Source organism: Pelophylax lessonae (genome assembly GCF_965119305.1).
Source record: "Pelophylax lessonae genome assembly, chromosome: 11".
In the NCBI taxonomy this organism is placed as follows: Eukaryota; Metazoa; Chordata; class Amphibia; order Anura; family Ranidae; genus Pelophylax; species Pelophylax lessonae.
The window spans coordinates 95,987,744-96,009,988 of record NC_138778.1 but is presented as its reverse complement, the minus strand read 5'-3'; the positions used below and the strand labels follow the sequence as shown (position 1 = coordinate 96,009,988).

Genomic DNA, 22,245 nt, shown 5'->3' with positions numbered 1-22,245 from the left:
GTTGTGCATATCCCCACATGATCCAAGATGCAAGCTTCTTCAGGATCCAATTTTGTACATTTTTATATTACCACCGCGAAAACAAAATCCAGAAAACATGCATCATAAAGTGTATTGTATATGAACAGCCACAGGGTTTTAAAAGATCCAAGATAAAGCAATCAATCTATAATATCAGATCAAAGGTAATAAATTGGATCGCCATCATGAGGACCAACATCAAATTAGTCTGGTGACAAAGGGAGGACGGGGGAGAGAAACGGTCAATAAGATCAATCAGCCCTCCAACAGGAGGCAACAGGTCCCAAAAAGCGGAGCCCACAATATATACGTTCATGCTAGTGAAAGTCAGTTATGAGTAATGACGTATATAAACCAACCTATCCCTGTCCCGAATCCAAAGGATAGGTGGTATCCAAAGGATGGGCAGCATTCCCATCCTTTGGATTTGGAACAGGGATATTTTTATTTATGTCATTAATATTAACTGACTCTCACTAACATGGACCATTCATCTTGATATATAGTGACTGACTTTTTGGCACATTAAAATCTCCATTTCCCAGTGTGTCCCCTCTTCCCCTCTCCCTGTGGGGAGACCTGGGGTACACTTTGTGTTTCTGTAATTGATCAGGGGGATTGTGCCAAGTTTTATTACACAGGTGTTCCCCCCACCCAACACTATCTTATGTGGAAAATTTCCTCGACTGGGTTCTAGTGAAAGTCTGTATCTTTGCTTGGTGCACTTTGCTCAGCATTATAAAGGGGACTAGGGATATATTCTTTGCCAAGATAAGTGATGTGCATGCAGTTACAAATAAATTAGCTCAAGGCTTAAGAAAAAACGCATTCTGTTTGGCTGGTGAACCTATTTTAAAGGTCATGTGATTGTTATACGCAGACAAGAGAGTGCTGCATTTTTAGATTTTTGCAGTCTTAGTATTTTACAGTAGAATAGTTTGCTCAGAGCAAGTGTTAACTAAAGGAATAACGTGACCACTCTGCAGCAATAATCCTCTTTACATATATAGGCATAAATAAAGTCTTTAACAACATCAGGACTGTTAATTATTTGATACTCTTGTCAAAAATAGCATAATGTATTACCATACAGAAGGCTATAGCAAGATAGGATTGTGTCTTTCACAGGTAAAGCATCTCACAAAAGTGAGTACACCCCCTCACATTTTTGTAAATATTTTATTATATCTTTTTATGTAACAACACTGAAGAAATTACACTTTACACAGTGTTTATTCAGTTGTAGTCTCGTTTATTTCTTATTTTCTTTATCATTATCACCATGGATTATATATGCACTGTTTATTAGCACATATGATGACATTTTGTTTTATTTGATTTGGGCGCGGCTAGTGTTGCATTTTTCACTATTATTTCTGATTCTTATGTCTGATTCTTATGTATTAAGTTGCTGCACATAATAAGGTGTATGATCATTCTATAAGCGCGAGAGCCTACTATATATATTGTTGGCTGTGTGTTGAGTTATTTTGAGGGGACAGCAAATTTACACTTATACAACCTGTACACTCACTACTTTACATTGTAGCAAAGTGTCACTTCTTTAGTGTTGTAACATGAAAAGATATAATAACATTTTTACAAAACTGTGAGGGGTGTACTCACTTATATGAGATACTGTATGATAACATTTATAGACCCTTTTTTTCTTTGTAAGTGGGCAAACTTAAAAAATCTATAGGGGATCAAATTTTTATTTTCCCCACTCTATCTGGTCAAATGCCAAATCTGAATAGTGTCCCGCTGATGATAGCAAATCATGACCGCTGGAGGTGCTCACAGGGCTGCAGGAGATGTAGAGGCCCCAAGCTGACATCACTTCCACCCTATACCCACAGGGGTCTCTGAACTTTTCCAGGCCTGTGAGCACCTCCAGCGCCTGTGAATTTCTATCATCAGCGGGACCAAGACACTATGCAGATTTTGCATTTGACCAGATAGAGTGTATAATTAATGTAAGTTAAAAAAAGTTTAATAAACTGCCTACTAGATGGCGCTTCCCTTTCGAAGGGGAAATTGCATGCGATTCGGATAGGAATCGCACCACATTCCCTTTCAAATTGCACATGATTCTTTGCAGTGCGATTTGCGCCTTTTTTTTTTTTGTATTGAAGCAAATCGCTCCGCAAAGTATCTGTACTCTGGTATCAGCAAGTACTTGACCAAAAGTATCGGTACTCATAATTACCGATTAAAAAAAAACAGTATCAGTACAACCCTACACCAAAGTATATTAAACCACTATACAGTGAGTCATATGCTCCCCTAGTACACACTATAAGAAAATTGGAAGGTGGGACCCCTGGGTCGACTGAGGATTGCCTCAGTCAACAGGCCTTGGTGCCTCCCTTGGAAGGGGTGGCATTGTGGGGGCTCTTCATTTTTTAATGCCACCAATGCCACCATTATTGTGTGCCTTTTTTAGCACTGCGGGACCATCAGGGTACCCTGCCTGCACGTCTGCGTCACGGCGGGCAGCCCCTCTTTTAAGGGGGGCTATTTCCTATTCTGCGGGCCTCTATGGAGGGGTTTGGAGGGCGACCCCCCCTTGTTTTTTTGAGGGGTCCAGTAGGATTATTTGTGATGCTTCTTTGGATGCGGCTCCTTTAACTTCTAGGCTGTCTGTATCAGCAATGGTACTTCAGCGTATTATCTGGCTGAATACTGGTCTGCAGACCAGACTTGTAAGAAGGCCTTATCTGATCTCCCCTTTGTAGGGGATTGCCTGTTTGTAAATTTCCTTGGATGACATCATTGAGGGTCTCACAGAGGGGGGGGGAGTACTCTTCTTCCCAGGCTACCAAGAGCAAGGAGCCCCGTCGTAGATGTGGGCGATTCTTCTCATCTCATAAGAAGCCTTTTCTCTCAGGGTCTCAGTCTGGCTACAAGATCGAGTTTCAGTCTTATCCTCCAGGATAGGTTCTTTCCTTCCAACCTGCACTTGTCCCCAGATCGCTTACCGGGTCTCTTTGGGGCAGTGGAAGACTTGCTACTTCAAGGGGTGATTGTCCTGGTTCTGACTTCGGAATGTTTTCAGGGGTTTTACTCAACCCTCTGTACAGTTTCCAGGAAGGAAGGCAAGGTACGTCCAATTTTGGACCTCAAGGCGCTAAACTGCTTTGTGGGGGTACAGACGTTCCAAATGGAGTCCATTCACACTGAAGTGGCATTCCTACCTCTGGGATTTTCTCGCTTCTGTCGATATCAAGGACGCCTACCTTCACATTCCTATATGCGTCGGTCACCAGCGCTTCCTCTGCTTTGCCGTGGGTGAGGAGCATTATAAATTTGTGACGTTACCCTTTCTGCTCCTCGGGTCCTCTGGTAGCATTGTTGGGTCAGAGGAGGATCGTGGTACTAGGGTACCTGGACGATCTTTTGCAAGCAGTCTCCGACTGTTCTGTTGGACAACTTAGAGATATCCTTCTCCCCCTCTACTGGACGGTTGTCACCACGGATGCCAGCCTGTCCAGGTGGGGAGGTGTCCTTGGCACAGATTGTGCTCAGGGGGTCTTGGCTCTGGAAGAGTCCAGACTGCCCATCAATGTACTGGAACTCTGAGTGATCAGATGTTCTGGATGATTGGACAAATCGTCTTCAGGGTTGTCCGGTACAAATTCAGTCGGATAGTGCCAGGGCCGTGGCCTATGTCAATCGCCATGAGGGCATTAGAAGTGTCCTGGCGGCTCGGGAAGTAGCCGGCGCTCTAAGGTGGGCCTTTTTGGTAGCTTTTACTTCTGCACGCAGGGTGTCAAAACTGGCGGCGTTGTCTTGCTGTTCACCTTACCTGGTGGTTCACAGAGATAAGGTGTTTTTTCATTTGAATGATGACATTTTGTTGCCTTCCCTATGTCGAAGGCCTAAACAGCCTAGAGAAATTGCCTTGCATTCCCTAGATGTGGTTCAGGCAGTCAGAGTGTACCTGGCATCTACAGAGTCTTTTAGGAAAATCAGACTCACTATTTGTCCTCACGGATGGACCTCGGAAAGGGTTGGCTTCTGCTGTGACTATTTCCAGATGGCTCAGACAGATAGTGATTCAGGCCTATTCAATTAGGGGTCATGTTCTTCTTTTCCCTGTTAAGGCGCACTCTACTCAGGTTCTTGGTGCCTCCTGAGCCTTCCGTCATCAGGCATCAGTGATGCAGGTTTGCAAGGCGACCACCTGGTCATCTGTGCACGCTTTCACAAAGTTTTATAAAGTGGATGTGTTGGCATCTGCTGATGCTCCTTTTGGCCGCAAGGTTTTGCAGGCTGCTGTTTAGAGGACTTGATCCTCTTTGAGGGTGTTTTGTTTTTTTCAGGTGAGCTCTAGTTCTTAATAGTTAAGCTCCATATTACCTGGTTGGTTATGGTTAGCCTTGGGAATTTTTTTCTGCGGTTTTCCCACCCCTCACGTTTAACACTGCTTTGGGCCTTGGAGCACCGGTCCCTAACCTTTTTGACACCATGGCCAGGAAGAAGAATTTTACAAGGCCCGGGATGGGGTGGGCGGGGCGGGTTGGGTGGGGTTTGATGTTTGGGTGGTGGTGGTGATGTTGGCTCTTTAATCTTCCCAACACCGTGGTTGATATGGTGTCAGGATGATTGAAGGCAGCACATTATTTCTATTATTTTATTGTAATATATAATGAAATAGTTTAACTCACAATAAACAGAATCAGTGGGAGCCCTTGGCTTGTTTTCCTGCCACCATTTGATGCATGTAACTTGCTACTATAGTGTGCCACTAGCCTGCCACCAGATGCAGGCTGCTATCACAGCCACCAATGCAGCATGCCACTAGGCTGCCACCAGATGCAGTGTGCCACCACAGCCACCAAATGAAGCTTGCCACTGGGTTTTGTGCATAGTAAAGCCTCTTGCAGCCTCTCCCCTACGGCCTCCCTAGGAATTTGGCTTTCAAGTTCAGGAAAAGGGAAACCAGCAAATGCGCCCTACACTATAGTGTTCTGTTCCTAAGACGATTTAGAATTTTATCGAGGCGGACCCAATAGTGGTGGTGATGTAATCTCTCTTGCTGTCCTGCTGCTCACCTCTTTGTGGCCTGTGCATTATCCGGCTTTAAACAGGGCACAGATCCTCATCGGTCCACGGCCTGGTGGTTGGAGACCCCCTACCCTAGAGTTATTCCTCACGCTGGTGTAGTTGGTGATATCCAACATGTGTTAGGTAGAGTGTGTGTGTGTGAGGTTTTTTTTTTTTTTTTTTTTTTTTTTTTTTAAAGGAATGTATGGGGACATCACTCCCCTGCAGCATCCACTCACTGACACAGGAGAGCCAGTGCTGTAGGATCTTGTGACTGAACCCGACTGGACTAAAAATGGTAAGTATACAGATCTATTTTACGCAAGGTAGGCAGGATAAGTAGTAGGAGGGAAACCTTTAGGAATAGTTAGTATTAGGCTTGATTTCCACTTTAAGTTGCACATTTACATCATCCCTGATCTTAGGAAAAGAAAAAGACTAACCTGTCACAGAGATTTCATAGACCATGAAAAGCTGTGCACAGCAGTTTTCTTGGCTGAATACAGGTCAACGGAGTGCAGAACAAAGTGCACTCCTGTGACCTACAGGAGAAGCAGGGCCAAAAAGAGCTTTGGCCCTACTTCTCCTTTAACAATTTGAGAAGCTAGGTTGCACGTGTAAATCCTAGAAGCCAGCAGGAGGTTATAGATGTCTTCCACTCATTAGAATACAGTCTTGACATCATCTTTGCCCTGCTAAACTCCCCTATGGTCTTGAGTAGAATTTACATTTAACTGGCTTGCTATGTTCTGCCAAATACTCAATATATTTCCACGTGATAGTGGAGAATGCTCACTGTCAAGTTCAAAACCAACTTTAACTTGTATTCAACACCTGTAATAACAATCCATATTTTTTTCCCCTTTTGGTTAGAAAAGGTATCTTCTTTAAATTAGCCTTATGGCATGACAGCGATCATGTTAAAATGACTGCACTTAGTTTAAAACTACTTGGGTTCCATAGTTAGAAAAAAATGTATTTTGGCAGCCACTAGATGTCACTGGAACATTTTACACCAGAAATTGTAATAGAGAATTGGAAACATTTTATCCTATTGTTGTTTTTGAACATATACAGTGTGTGTATATATAATATATGTACATATATACAGTATATTGTCCCCAGGAGGCAGAAAGAAGCCATGGCTTTCTTCTGGAAGATTATCCATGGGCGCTGTGGTCTGTACAGTGTGAATAAGAACCTTGTTTATGTTGTTTGCGGACAGCCCATATTTCTCTGTGGGAATGCAGGGACCCTAAAGACACAGCAGCTTGTCCTAATGTAACAGTGTGCAAGGGTGGCTGAGCAGTCCCTGTCTGCATCTATAGACACAGTGTGGATTTTCCCCACCCATCACTCCCTCGTCACAGAATTTGGTTGACAGCAGAGGGAGCAAATGGCTGCTTTCAATCTACCCAGTGAAGAGGGGAGAGTGGAGAGAGCTTCTGCTCTCCAGCACAGAGCTGGATTGAGAATGGGCTCAGGTAAGTATAAGGGGTCTTGGGGGATGATGGTCCTCTGGCACAGAAGGTCTTTGACCTCCAATGAATGGAATGCATTAAGGTAAAAATCCATAAGGCTTTAGAACAACTTTAATGTTTGTGTCTACAGTAGTTTTTTTCTGTGAATCATGTCTGATATAAATGACCACTTGACTTTTTTATATTCCGCCTGTTGTTGGTGCGGCAAACCTGGCCACTGGAGCTTGACTAGAAACAAATGGTTCTGGACTACATTTTCAGAGCAACATATATTGGTGAAATTGCATCTATTTATGAAATGCTTTTGAAGCCAACATTCTGTCAGAAAGCTGACGAGATTTTTTTTCTGCCTTTTTCTCAGATATGAAAAAAAAAATACCATGTAAAGCAAGGTTTCCCAAGCATGACTGATCTCTGAAAGTCAAATGAACGTGTTTCACTCACAAAGTTTCATAGAAGCAAGCTTTGCTATTTGTGTGTGTAGAGGCCCCTGTGCCAGCTTTATGTAACCTGAGAGTGAAATGTCATTGTCATTGATTTCATAAAATTGTAAAAAAAAATATTTTAATCACTTCTTGTCCAGAAAGGTTTTACCCCCTTAATGACCAGGCCATTTTTTTGCAATACGGCACTGCTTTATTTTAACTGACAATTGCGCGGTTGTGCGACGCTATTCCCAAATGAAATTGATATCCTTTTTCCCCCCCATAAATAGAGTTTTCTTTTGGTGGTATTTGATCACCTCTGCGATTTTTATTTTTTTATTTATTTTTTATGAACAAAACACTATATTCTGAAAAAAACAATGATATTTTTTACTTTCTGCTTTAAAACATTCCCAATAAAAAAAAAATGTAAAAATCTAATTTATTCATCATTTTAGGCCAATATGTATTCTGCTACATATTTTTAGTGAAAAAATTCCCAATAAGTGTATATTGTTTGGTTTGCACAAAATTGATCATGTCTACAAACTAGGGGAAAGATTCATGTAATTTATTTATTTATTTTTACTAGTAATGGCGGCGATCAGCGTTTTTTTTTTTTTTTTTTTTTTTACCAGGACTGCGACATTGCGGAGGACAGATTGGACACCTAACTGGCATTTTTGGGGGAACAGTGACCTTACTACAGTAATCAGTGCTAAAAATATGCACTGGTACTGTACTAATGACACTGGCAGGGAAGGGGTTAACACCAGGGTCGATCAAAGGGTTAAATGTGTCCCTAGGGGGTGCTTTCTAACTGTGTGGGGGATGGGCTTGCTGGATGAACAGAGACCTGTGTTCATAAATAGGAGGATCACAGGATGCCTCGCTGGTCTCAAACGCTGACCGAGTATAGCTGGTCGCCGATGCTCCTTGGGGCTTCCTCTAAGCGAGGATCTGCTGTCCCAAGGACCGATCTTCCTTCCTGTTTTACAGTCCCTGGCTTTGATGGCTTGGTTGTTGAACGCCAGGTGCTGAAGGATGGAGGTTTGTCTGAGTCGATGATTCCTACACTGTTGAAAGATAGGAAATCTACTTCTAGGAAGATCTATCGTCGTACGTGGAAGACGTACATTGCGTGGTGTGAGTCTCTTGGGGTTAATCCTCTCTCCTTCTTGGTGGATCGGATCTTAACCTTCCTTTAACGGAGGTAAACAGAAATTGGCCTGGAGTACCATCAAGGGCCAGGTATCGGCTTTGGCTGTCTTTTTTTCCAACTACCTTTTGGCCTCCCTGGTGCGTACCTTTCTTCAGGGTGTCCTACATTTGGTTCTTTCAGTGCAGGCTCTGTTGCCACCCTGGGATCGTAATGTGGTGCTTTCAGCTCAATGGAAGCCTCCCTTTGAAAATATTCGGAAGGTTTCCCTGCTGGCGCTGCCCTGGAAGGTGGCCTTTTTTGGTGGCTATCACCTCTGCGCGCAGGGTGTCAGAAGTGGTGGCATTATCCTGTCGTTCACCTTATTGGTGTTTCACAAGGATAAGGTGGTGCTTCGTCCCTGGCTGTCATTTCTTCCTAAAGTGGTCTCTGACTGTCATTTGAATGAAGACAATGTGTGCCTTTCCCTGTGTCCCTGGCTAAACATCCAAAGGAAATTAAGTTGCATGCCTTGGATGTGGTTCGGGCAATTAGGGTGTAGCTAGCAGCAACAGAGTCTTTTAGGAAGTCAGACTCTCTATTTGTGCTCACGGACGGGCCTCACACAGGGTTGTCCGCATTTTCTGCAACCATTTCCAGATGGATCAGATAGACGGTGGTTCATGCCTATTGCTTCAGGGGTCAGGTTCTTCCTTTCCCTGTCATGGAGCACTCTTACTAGGGCGCTTAGTGTCTCCTGGGCTTTCCTTCATCCAGCATCAGTGACACAAGTTTGCAAGGTGGCTACCTGGTTATCAGTGCGCAAATTTTTACAACATCTTTATAAAGTGAATGTCTTGGCATTTGCAGATGCTTCTTTTGGCCGCAAGGCTTTGCAGGCCGCTGTTTAGAGGACCTAGTCATCTCTGATGGTGTATTCTTTTTATTCAGCTGGGCTCCAGTTGTTTATGGTTGAGCTCCATGTTACCTGGCTTTAGTTTAACACTGCTTTGGGACGTTCCCAATGGTAAGAAGAATCAGGAGCTTTGTGTTTCAAAATGATCGACTTACCGTAAAATCCATTTCTCTGAATGACGGACACATCACCCACCCCCTCTGTGAAGTTTCCTTTTCTTCTGACCCAGCTTGTAACAAAACTGAGTGCCTATAGCTGAGAGTGGGTGTATACCCCCTGGGATCGCCCATAGACGTAGTCAAGTTTTTCCTGCCTAGTGTCCTACTCCTGTTGGGGGCAGTATAACCCAATGGTTAAAAAGACTCAGTCCGTCAATGAATATGAGAGAAATGGATCTTACGGTAAGTCAAAAATCCCATTATTTTTTGTCAATAATATGGTGTGGGTGGATTTCTGCCAGTCACAAACTGGGTCAAGCCCCTGCAGCCTGTGTCTTAGAATGAGGAGGTGAAGCCTCCAATAATCTACATGTAATATCCCACCACCATTGTGTTTAGCTGGTTAATGGGCATGAAGAAGAAAGGAGGGAGTGGGCTGTCATTTACCACACGTGTGACTCTATAGTCACATGCTCTGCTCAGATGTGATAGGGAGGTAACGCTCAGCATAGAAACTACTGAAAACTGAGCATGTGCCAAACTCCACAGCTGCAAAATCCATATTTGTATTGGGGAGACATCTACAGAAGGTAGAGATATGGAGCAGCAGGATCAACCAGGTTTTTTGCAGAATACAAAAAACTGATCCCATAGTGACTGAGTGAACATGAACAGCATGTAATACAGCATTTATTGATAGTATTTTATGATGAGGGTTTAGTGACATTTTAAGTTGCCCTAGCAGTCTCTGACATTCCCAAGTCTAGCTTCAATAAAGAGATGACGTTTTATCTTTTCTTTCTAATAGCTTGGACCTAATGAAGGAGCCTGTTGCTACAAGATGTGATCATATATTTTGCAGGTAATATTTTGCAGGCCTCATTGGTTATATCTGCTTACTTCAAAAATACCATTGTAATCAATACAATCTTTTTTTATCACTGTATTCTTTGCACAGGTTTTGTATGTTGCAGCTTCTTAACAGAAAAAAGAAAGGCCGAGCCCAGTGCCCCATGTGCAAGAAAGAAGTTACTAAAAGGTATTTTAACCTAAAACTATAATTTCCTTCTTAATCAGATTGAATGATTATATATAGACAATTTAGGCTTGTGACGGTATCAGATTTTCATGCTGCGATTAATTGATTAAGGTTTTGCCACGGTATACGGTATTATCACGGTATTTAATTATTCAATTTCTACCTCACTTGAATTTCATTGCTGAATTTAGGGACTTTGGTTCACTTTTGCACATTATTATATAGTCAGTCAGTACAGACTCTGTGAACCAGGCCTAAAATAAGTCATCAAGCAGTGTCTGGCCTACCTGATGACTGGTCCTGGCGCTCCGCTCCGATCCGATGGCCTGGTCATTAAAGGGGCAAATCCTTGCGGTCTAGAAGTGGTTAAACCTGAAGGAGGACCGGTGTTGTTATTTATAAATGACTTTACTATTGCTTTAGGCCTGGTTCACATGTATGCGGGTTGGCGGCCCACATTTGCACAGGCATAGCAGCCCGTTGATTTGAATGGGCTGCTATGCCCTCATTTTCTGCAGAAAAAAAGGTTCATGCAGCATTTTTTAAAAATTCAGTGGCCTTGAAATCAATCCTGCTTTTGCACCATGCGACTAACCTGCAGTTCCTGCTCTGGCAAGCTTTCTGCGTTTTTTATATACGTGGGCCCAGCATTTAAAAACACATTTTGCGTGTGCAGCAACTGCAGGTAAGTCACATTGTGCAAAAGAAGGATGGATTTCATGGCCACTGCATTTTTTAAAATTCTGCATACGCCTTTTTTCAGCCGAAAACGCAGGCATAGCAGCTCAAGCCCATTCGAATCAATGGGTTGCTATGCCTGTGCAAATGTGGGCCGCCAACTGCATACATGTGAACCAGGCCTAAATCGATAGTAAAGTAATTTATAAATAAAAACACCGCTTCTCCTGCAGGTTTAGCCACTTCTGGACCGCAAGGATTTGCCCCCTTAGTGACCAGGCCGTCGGAGCTGAGCGCCAGGACCAGTCATCACCAGGTAGGCCAGACACTGCTTGATGGCTATATAATAATGTAATGTGGGCTGCTATGCCTGTGTGTGTGTGTGTGTGTGTGTGTGTGTGTGTGTGTGTGTATATAGTATATAATATATATATATATATATATCTATCTATTCTATCTATCTTATTCTATCTATCTTATTCTATCCTATCTATTATATCTATCTATCCCTATCCTATCCGCAGAGACTTTGCTTGTATTAGGCAGTGTTTCTGTCTGTGTCTGAGCCCGGGAAGGAAGCATGCTGGTGTGTGCTGGGAGGCGTCTGATTGGTTACAGGGAGGAGCTAAGCTCTCTCACTCTAGGATCATATTACCAGAGCTGTCTCTATTGAGTGAGTGAACTGTTGAGTGAGTGAATGAGTCATCCAGCTCACTGAAATGTATCAATTCAAAAGGCAGACTTGGAGAGCAGATAAACACTGTATTTTAAAAATGACCACAATAACAATACCATAGGTATGCAATACCGCAATATATCTAATTACCGAAAACTGGCACATCTCTAATAGACATACAGTAGTAGGACACTAGGCAGAAAAAAAGACTGGCTACGCCTATGGGCAGTCCCAGGGGGGGGGTATACTCCCTCTTTCTGCTATAGGTTCTCAGTTTTTTTCTGCCTAGTCAGAAGTAAGGACCTAGTTTCTTGCTGGTCCTGGCAATTTTTTCTTTTTGGAATTTTTTTTTCTCCTGTTTTTTTCCTGTGAGATCTACAGTCAACTGCCAGACTGGGTGAAGGGCTGGATAATCTAGATCCAGTGGTCACCCCAGTCTGGCCCCAGTGAGAGCTCGCAGACCTCACCTCCACGTTAGGTCGGCTGTGACATAGTCCCACCGGACGGGCGCTGGCCTGCGAGTTAAACGCCTCGTGAGGTTGCATACGACCAGGTCTTGCGCCGAGCTGCAGCGTTCCTCTTGACCGACAACCCCCCATTTAGATAGCGAGGGGTCCTGTCTAGAGCTTTGTCCGCTTGTTTCTAGTATGGTGAGTAGCTGTTCTCCCCTCTCCCCCTGGAGGGTTTTGAGGTGGATCTGGGCCCCTCCTTGGGACAGTCAAACCCCTGGATTTCCCTCTCTCCGTCAGGCACCCCCTTCATCTGATAGTGAGGATGATTCCTCCGCTTCTGCAACTGTGCACAAAAAGGCGCTGATGGACGCACTGATTATCTGTGCTTTAGACTTACAGTTGGAGGAGGCAGCTGTGGCTGCGACAGAGGGGCAGGTTCCCTTTGGCACTCGCAAGCTATCCAGAGTGGATTTTGACAGAATGGTCACTGAAGAGTTGGGGCGACCAAAGCATCCCCTTGGGGTCCCTAAGCGAGTTTCTAGGCGATACCCCTATGAAGAGTCCCTTCTTAAGAAGAGGACTGTTCCAGCGGTGGTGGACCCTCCAGTTTCCACATTAAAAAAGGCAACCATGATTCTGGTTGAAAGGTCGCCGGTCTTTAAGGACCTGGCTGATGGGAAAGCAGTGGCTGTGGCCACTGCTTTCCCGTCAGCCAGGGTGATTCGGCACTGAGGCTGATTTTCACCTTTGCCCTGGTGTCGCAGACTCTTGACAATGTGGGCTAAGCTTTTACGCCGTGACCTGGAATGGGGGGGGTAGCTCCCCCCTGCCTTTGCTGAGCTGGCGGACCAGCTGGTCTAGGGGCTGCTGTTTATCTGTGATGCCTCTTTGGATGCAGCTCCCCTAGTGGCTCGGCACTGTTTAGGCATTGGTCCTTCAGCGTGTCTTTTGGCTTAAATGCTGGTCTGTGGACTTGACAGATCTTTCCTTTCAAGGAGATCGCCTGTTTGGTGCTACCCTGGATGACATCATTAAAGGTCTCACAGGGGGGAAGAGTACCTTTATTCTGCAGACTACTAAGGGCAAGAAACCTCCTTCTCGGCTCATAAGTTGTTTCATTCCTCAGGGTCGACTGACAAGGGATCAGAGCCCTTCGGGGCCTTCTCTGAAGGATCCAAACAAACTTGGTCTGGCAAGTCAGGGGCGGGCTTCTCCAGACCCGTGGAAAAGGCCCCTTCAACAAGAAGGTGCGCCGTTGCCTGTATCTGAGGTGGGGGGGACGTCTTTGCTGGTCCCCGGACCTGTGGACTTCCTGGTACAAGAATAAGTGGGTCCACAAGGTCATTCGGTCCGGGTACAAGATCGAATTTAGTACTTACTCTCTGGTAAAGTTCTTTCTTCTGACGCGCGACTGTCCCTGGTCTGCTTACAGGCTCTTTTTGGGGCTGTGTAAGACCTTTTACTTTACAGGTGATGATCCCAGTTCCGACTTTGAAACGTTTTCAGAGGTTTTACTCAAACCTGTTTACAGTCCCCAGGAAGGAAGGCAAGGTGCGTCCAATTCTGGACCAGGTGCAGAAGTTCAGAATGGAGTTTGTTCACACAGTGGTGGCTTCCCTGCATCAGGGGGATTTTCTTGCCTCCATCTACATCAAGGATGCTTCCTCCACTTTGCCATGGGAGAGGAGCATTATCAGTTTGTGGCGTTATATTTTGGTCTCGCCTCTGCTCCTCGGGTCTTCACAAAATTGTTGGCCCCGGGGCCAGCATTGTTATGCCAATGGGGGATCGTGGTACTGGGCTACTTGGACACCCTCCTTCTGCGAGCGAAATCTCCTACTGCTCTGTTGGAAAACCTGGAAATCACCATAGGAGCTTGAGGGAGTTTGGCTGAATTCTAAATTTTCAGAAGTCTGCTCTGGTTCTGTCCACAAACTGGACTATTTGCTTTTTTTTTTTTTAAATTATATTTTTATTTTTATTTTGCACAAAAGGTAATCACATTACAAACAAAGCAATGTCAGTAAACAGACAGAAAAGTTCAAGTAGCACAGAACTGCAAAACATTGGGTAAGGATCAAGACAACAGTTGCAGAGATCATACAGCCGAAGAAGACCAATGAGATCAGGTAGAATTCAATGCATGCGAATCCCAGTCATCCCAGACAGTATTAAACTTAGTAAGCTTGTCATGAACCCTTACCATCAAGGACTCCATTTCCTGAATCTCCACTACCAGCTTCAGAAAAAGTTTATCAGGAGGGGAGCGCTGCAACCAACATAATGGTATAGCCCTCTTTGCTGCCAATAAGAGGAAAGAAATCAGTCTATTCGCCGGTTTGGAGATCCTGGGAAACGGTAGGCCCAGCAGGCAATGCAAAGGATCAAGCAGCAATTCTAAACCCACCACGGCCTGAAGCGTAGTCAACACCATGGACCAAAAAAGTTGAATAAGGGAGCATTTCCAAAAAATATGAAAAAGAGAACCCCCCTCCACCCCACAACGCCAACACAGGGAAGAGCAAGAGGGATTCATCCTGTGGAGGCGGACTGGGGTCCTGTACCAAAACAGGAGAATCTTAAGAGCTGTCTCTCTCTGCGCCACGCAACGAGAAGACTTGAAGGTGGACGTCCAGATTCTATTCCACATATGCAATGTAATAGGTCGATCCAATATCCCGGACCACTTGCGCATATAAAAGTGGTAGTCCTCAGTAAGCGGAGCAGCATCGTGTAGGATATTATAAATTGAAGACACCAAATGACCCTGATGAGGACCCCGGGCACACAGTAATTCAAAGGCCGTGGGTCTCTCCAGGGTGAGTGATGACGACAATGTCCGAAAGTAATTTCGAATTTGAAGATAAAAATAAAAAGAGTATTTAGGCAAAGCGAATTTCTCTCAAAGTTTCTCAAAAGTAAAGAAGGTGCGGGATACCGGATGGACCAGATTGCGCAACTGGAAAAGTGGAGGCTGAGTCCATAAACGGCTCACCCGAAGACCATCGGGAAGCAATGGGTTAAACAGGACCGTAGTGAGGGGGGGGGCATGGCGAAGAGAGTATTGACGCATACATTTGCGCCAGATCCCCATGGTAACTGACATTGAGTCCAAACGCATGCCCCTTAGGGTACTATCTGTATGTAAGACAAGGGACCAAAGTAACGAGCAAGGATGCATCGGATATATTGCCCCTCTCTCAATCTCCGACCACCGGTTGGGGGCCAACCAAGAAGACCAGGAGGCCACCACCCGAAGGTGAGAGGCATAATAATACTTCATAACATCTGAAGCACCTAAACCCCCTCCGTTGCCGAGGGGCGAACACTACTGAGGAAGCCACCCTGTGTGCCTTATTGTTCCAAATGAACCTCAAGAATGACCGTTGTAACAATTTAAGCTGAGGCATGGGAATAGCAACAGGGAGGGAATCGAACAAGTAAAGCAATTTCGGCAAGATAGACATCTTCAAAACATGTATACGACCTAACAGAGACAGTGGTAAGGCGGTCCATTGCTGAAGGGATGCAGATATCTCACGAAAAAGGGGCCCAAAATTAGCTGAATACAGCTGGGAGTGGGAAGGAGTCAGGTTAACCCCCAAATATTTGAGCGACTGTGGGCACCATCTATAGGGGTATGCGTGTTGTAATTGGGACAGGAGCTCCAGAGGAACATGGAGCGGCCTGGCCTCAGTCTTTGAAGCGTTAATCTTATAGCCGGAGATAGCACTAAAAGAGTCCAGCAAGGTATGCAAGGATGGTAAGGAAACTAAGGGATTTGTCCGAGTCAACAACACGTCGTCCGCGAATAAAGATAGCTTATATTACCTATGTCGCATAAGAACCCCAGCAATATCAGGGTGGGAGCGTATTGCTTCCGCCAATGGCTCCAGGCATAATATAAAAAGTAAAGGGGAGAGGGGACAGCCCTGTCGAGTGCCATTGGACATGGGGAACGCAGGTGACATAAAGGCGGACGACATGCGGACCTGGGCCGTGGCTGGGGAATAAAGGGCTTCTAAAGCCTTGTAAAAGGGACCCCCAAACCTCTGTAGTGTGGAGAAAGGATAAGGCCAACTCAGCCTATCAGACTATTTGCTTTTGACTCTGGACTCGGCCTTAGCCAGAGTGCTCCTTCCCCTGGACAAACTCCAGAAACTACAGACTGCAATTCGTCTTCTTCTGTCTAGCAGATGGTCATCCCACTGGATTTGCATGCGGGTGCTGGTCCTGATTGTGTCTACCTTTTTGAGGCGGTTCTGTTTGAACAGTTCCATACGAGGTCCCTGCCAGGGAGATTCTGGCTAAATAGGACAAGAATCTGCAGTCTCTGGACAATCAGACTTGGCTAAGCAGGGGAACGAAAGCCACTGATATTGTGGCTTCATGCTTCGGCTGGGCAATTCCTTCCTTATGTCAGTCACCAGGGGAGCACAAGAAGTGTCCTGGCAGCTCTGGAGGTAGCCGGCTTTCTAAGGTGGGCAGAACAGTTTGTTTCAGCCCTCTCTGCCTTACACATTCCAGGGGTGAAAAACTGGCAGGTGGATTACCTCAGTCGGCAGGCGTTAGGCCAAGAGGAGTGGTCCCTTCATCCGGAGGTGTTTCATCAGTTTTGTCTCTGGTGGGGCATCCCCGAGGTGGATCTGTTGGCTTCCCGGCTCAACAAAAAGGTGCAGAGGTTTGTTGCTTGGTCACGGGTTCCTCTGGCGGATGCTACAGAAGCGCTGGTGGCCCCGTAGGATCAGTATCATCTGTCTTATGCCTTCCTTCCTAGCAAGCTTCTGCCAAGTCTTCTACACACGATCGAGGCAGAAGGGATTCCGGTCATCTTAGCGTCCCCGGACTGGCCTCGCTGTGCTTGGTACGCTGATCTGGTGCGGCTGGTCGCCGACAGTCCTTGGAAGCTTGCTCTCAGGGAGGGTCTGCTGTCCCAAGGACCAATCTTCCATCCTGCTTTACAGTCGTGTGTCGGTGTCTCCAACGCTTTTAAAAGCTAGGAAACCTACTTCTAGGAAGATCTACCGTTGTACATGGAAGACTTTCAGTGTGTGGTGTGATTCTCTTGGGGTTCATCCTCTCTCTTATTCGGTGGCTCTGATCTTGACCTTCAACGGGGGGGGGGGGGGGGCGGGGGTTTGAGCAGAAACTGGCCTTGGGTACTTTCAAGGTTTAGGTGTCGGCCTTAGGGGTCTTATTTCAACGGCCCTTGGTCACATACTCCCTGGTGCATAGTTTTCTTCAGGGAGTTAGGTGCTTGACACTTCCAGTGCATCTCTGTTGCCGACCTTGGGACCTCGATTTAGTGCTCTCGGTCCTCCAGAAGCCTCTTTTTGAGAATCTTTGGGAGACTCCCCTGCTTACGTTGTCCCAGAAGGTGTCCATTTTGGTGGCTTCATCTCTGCATGCAGGGTGTCGGAATTGGCGGTGTTATCCTTTTGTTCACCTTACTGTGATTAGGTGGTTTTTCGCCCCTGTCCATCGTTTTTTCCTCAGATTTTCTCTTATTTTCAGTTGAATGAAGACATTGTGGTTTATTTACTAAAGGCAGTCACTGTAGATCTGAGGGGAAGATCTGAAATAAGGGGAAGCTCTGCTGATTTCTATCATCCAATCATGTGCAAGCAAAAATTCTGTTTTTTATTGTCCTTGTATGTCCCCCTCAGATCTACTGCAACTACATTTCCAAGTGCACTTGTAGTGTACAGTGGATTTGCTTTTATTAAATAAATCCCTTAGTTTTGCCTTCCTTGTGGCCCAGGCCAACACATCCGGAGGAAATTGCTTTGCTTGCCATGGATGCGGACTGGGTAATTAGGGTGTACCTGGCAGCTTTGGAGTCTTTTAGGAAGTCAGACCCACTATTTGTGCTCACGGATGGGCCTCGGAAAAGGTTGGCCATTTCCTCTGTGACCATTTCCGGATGATCAGACAGACAGTGGTTCAGATCTAGTCCATCCAGGGTCAGGTTCCTCCTTACTCTATCAAGGCGCATTCTATTCGGGCGTTCCGTGCCTTCTGGGCTTTACGCCATCAGGCGTCAGTGACACAGGTTTGCAAGGCGGCCTCTCGGGTGTCGGTGGACACTTTCACTAAGTTCTATAATGTGGATGTGTTGGCATCTGCAGATGCTTCCTTTGGCCGCAAGGATTTTGCAGGCTGCTGTTTAGAGGTTCTGGTCCTCTTTGAGGGTGTATTGTTTTTTTCAGGTGAGCTCCATTTTACCTGGTTGGCTATAGTTAGCCTTGGGAATTTATTTTCCGCTGTTCCCATCCCTCATATTTAACACTGCTTTGGGACGTCCCAATGGTTAAGAAGATCAGGAGCTGTGTCTGTCAATAAACGAAGTACAAAATTGGATTTTTGACTTAGCGTAAAATACATTTCTTTGATGTTCATTGACGAACACAGCACCCACCCCTCTGTGGAGTTGTAATTCTTCTGACACTGCTTGTAACAAAATGGAGTACCTATAGCACAGAGAGGGAGTATACCCCCTGGGACTGCCCATAGGCGTAGCCAGACTTTTTTTCCTGCCTAGTGTCCTACTCCTGTAGGGGGCAGTATAACCCAATGGTTAAGAAGATCAGGAGCTGTGTCCCTCAATCAGAGAAATGGATTTTACGGTAAATCTGGTTGGTGTTGACAAGTCTCATATTTTCTACAGTTCTCTTTACTTTTCAAATATCAGTTTGTGTGCTATTTTGCATCACATTTTATATACGTGTTTTTACATATTTGATTTGTTGTTTAACCACTTTAGGACTGCTTACGTTGCTGCTACTGCAGCAAAGTGGCAGCCCTGCGTCCAGCGTCGTAGACCTACGTTGCTGGATCCCTCCCTGTCTCGGCGGCGCGCTTCCGCTGTGTTTAGACACAGCGGGAGTCTGGCAGGAGGAGGAGAGGCGGCGATCGGTGTCTCTCTTCCCCGAACACAGCGGGTGGATCTTCTCTGTGACAGACAGGGACAGATCACAGGATTCAGCATAGCTGAACCTGTGATCTCTGTCTGTGTCATAGAACCCCCTCCCCCCCACACACGTCAGTAAGCATGAGGCACACATTTAACCCCTTGATCACCAACAACGTTAACCCCTTCCCTGCCAGTGTCATTATTACAGTAACAGTGCATATTTTTAGCGCTGATTACTGTAGTAATGTCACTGGTCCCCCCAAAAGTGTAAAAAATGTCAGGGGTCCGATCTGTCTGCTGAAATGTCACAGTCCTGCCAAAAATCGCAGATCGCTGCAACTACTAGTAAAAAAAAAAAAAAAAAAAAAAAGAAGAAGAAAACAATAAAAATGACAAATCTTTCCCTTGGTTAGTTACTTTTGTGCAAACCAATCAAAATACACTTATTGCGTTTTTTTTTTTTTTACCAAAAATATGTAGCAGAAAACAAATTGGCCTATAATGTTAAAACATTTTCATTTGTAATTTTTTTTTTTGGGGAATGTTATATATCAGAATGTGAAAAATATATATTTTTTTTCAAAAAAATCACACAGGTGATCAAATTCCACCAAAAGAAAGCTCTATTTGTGGGGGAAAAAAAGGACATAAATTTCATTTGGGTATAGCGTAGCGCGACCGCGCAATTTTCCGTTAAAGTAACGCAGTGCCGAATCACAAAATATGGCCTGGTCAGGAAGAGGGTAAAATCTTCCGGTCTTAAAGTGGTTAAAAATACGCTCATTGAGAATTTTTTTGTCAAAGACATGTAGCTAAATAAATTTTGGCCTAAATATATGACAAAAATCGAATATATTGGATATTTTTTAACTGTCAAAGTAGAAAATGTCAATTTTTCGCAAAATTTTAGCTCTTTTTTATTAATACCGCAAAAAATAAAAAGTGCAGAGGTGATCAAATACCACCAAAAAAAAAAGCTCTGTTTGTGGGAAAAAAAGGACGTAAATTTAGTTTGGATATAGCATTGCATGACTGCGCTATTGTCAGTTAAAATCACGCAGTGCCAAGTTGAAAAAAGTAGCCTGGTCATTAAGCAGGAAAATCCTCCGGTCTTAAAGGGGTTAAAGTGGAACTTTAGTCAGAAGTTTAAGTCCTGATAAATTACTTCACGATATCCCTTTTGCAGGTATAGTTATGTAAAACATTAAAATGTAAAACATTAGGAAATCCCTGCCAGAAAGTGTGTTGTAGACCTCCCAGCATTCGCCCACTTCTAATAATGAGCATACATGCAATGTTATTTTTTTCCTTCAGCCAATGGCCATATTCCTCCATTCACGTTGATCGATGTGGATGAAAAAATGTTTGCCAAGAAAAGGGTTAAAAAAATATTTGGCGCAGCATAGGGGAGATCTGCTGTGTTCAGGCCGCCCCCTATGCTTCGCAGCATATGCTATTTTTTTTAACTGCGGTGGTGAAATCACCTCCTACAGCTCTGCAATCATTGATTTGCGTATACGCTGAGAGCAAACGCTATTACTGTCAAAATAAGCAAATCAGTGCTGAAGCTGATGGGCGTACCTGCAAAGCAAACAATGGTTTACAATACAACACGGTAACAATAAAACATTACAATATAATAATATACAGTGCAGCAAAACAGTAGTATGGCGGTATTTGCAAAGCAAACTATGGTTAAAAATGAAAAACAATAACAATAAAACATGACTGTATAGCAGTATATTATAAATTACAGTAAAACAGTAAGAACAGAAAATTAACTAAAAAAAGACAACTATTTTTGTTTTTTTTTTTTACATTTATTTTATTTTTTTATCTTTTTTTGGTAACTGTAATAAAAAGTTTAAAGTTTCAGGCTAGGGTCTCCCAAAATGCAATAGCCATCTAACATCTTTTCGGGACCCTGTGTGAAAGTATGACCTAGACTGTGCCGTGCTGTACCCTATACTAATACTCAACTAGTGTGTGGTAGCGATGGAAACAGTCCATGATGCAGAGACCAGGTTGGCCAGGACAGGAGGGACAAAAAAGCATGTGTCACGCCTATATCTGCATTTACTACAGACACAACATCATCTTTGGGGTGCTCTTTGGGTAGGGGTACCAGGGAGGACATCCGGAAAATGCCTCTCCTACAGCCAGGTCACTGCATCTGGATTGTGAATCTCTTCCTGGAATTTTAGGAAGGATCCGCTTCTTTCTGACACTTTGTATAGCACATAAGCAATCAGCAGAGCCAATTGGAATAAACATACAGACACTTTCTTGTACCAGCGTCTGGCCTTACAGGCAATTAAGTATAGCCCCATCATCTGGTAGTTAAAGGCCACCCCTCCCATCTTAAGGTTGTATTAGTGGACACAGAGGGGCTTCTCAACAACACCAGTCGCCGTTGCAATTTGGACTGTCGTATCTGCATGAATGAAGGACAGAACAAAAATATTCCGTGTGTCCCTCCACTTCACTGCAAGCTATTTATTACACTTCAAGCTGCCCCCCCCCCTGTCTTAGTTGGGAATCTTCCCCCGTTGGGGGAAGCCACAGCGATTAGGTCGCACGGTGCCACATGCGCCAGTTCCATAATCAAAAAGGTTGTGTAATAATTGTCCACGTATAAATGGTACCCCTTTCCGAATAAAGGTGACTCTGAGTCCCAAACAACCTTGCCGCTGCTCCCCATGTAGTCTGGGCAGTTTGGGGCTCCACATTGCTATCTTTTCCCTCGTAAATCTGGAAAGTACATGTATAGCCTTTTGCCCTGTTGCAGAGCTTATACATCTTGACTCCATATTGGGCACGCTTTTTGGGGAGAAACTGAATGCAAGGCGGCCAGAAAATTTAATCAGGGATTACTTAACGCAGATAGCTTGTTGGGGCGTATACATGGCTGCAAACTTTGAAGTGATTTACGGGGGGGCTGCATCTTGTGGAGCTAGTCATATCCAGGGTCACCCCAAGGATGACAGAGTTCATTGTCATTGAAGTGTATAAGCTTCAAGATTTATCTAGTCCTGGCTATGGCAGCAGAGAACACGGGCATATGATGAATTGGGTCAGTGGACCAATATTACCACAACTCACTCTTTTTAGTAATGCCCATGAGGAGGAATAGGTCCCGAAAGGTTTTAAATTCGGAAACAGTGATTTGTTTCCATGCAAATTCTCTGGCAAGGGTCAAATTTGGATTTGTGGCGATGAATTGATCAGCATATAAATTGCTTTGGCCCACAATAGATCTGTACAGATTTTCCATAAAAATCAGCTCATAAAAATCAAGG

At 44.6% G+C, this 22,245-nt stretch overlaps 1 protein-coding gene across 1 annotated transcript in view; it reads left to right on the top strand.

Annotated features, from left to right (window-relative positions):
• Positions 1-22,245, top strand: part of BRCA1 (BRCA1 DNA repair associated) — a 413,307-nt gene that overhangs the window by 21,168 nt on the left and 369,894 nt on the right. The window contains exons 3-4 of the mRNA XM_082271609.1: positions 9,997-10,050; positions 10,147-10,227. Coding sequence (XP_082127735.1) covers positions 9,997-10,050; positions 10,147-10,227 — 135 coding nt within the window. The remainder of the gene's footprint in view (positions 1-9,996; positions 10,051-10,146; positions 10,228-22,245) is intronic.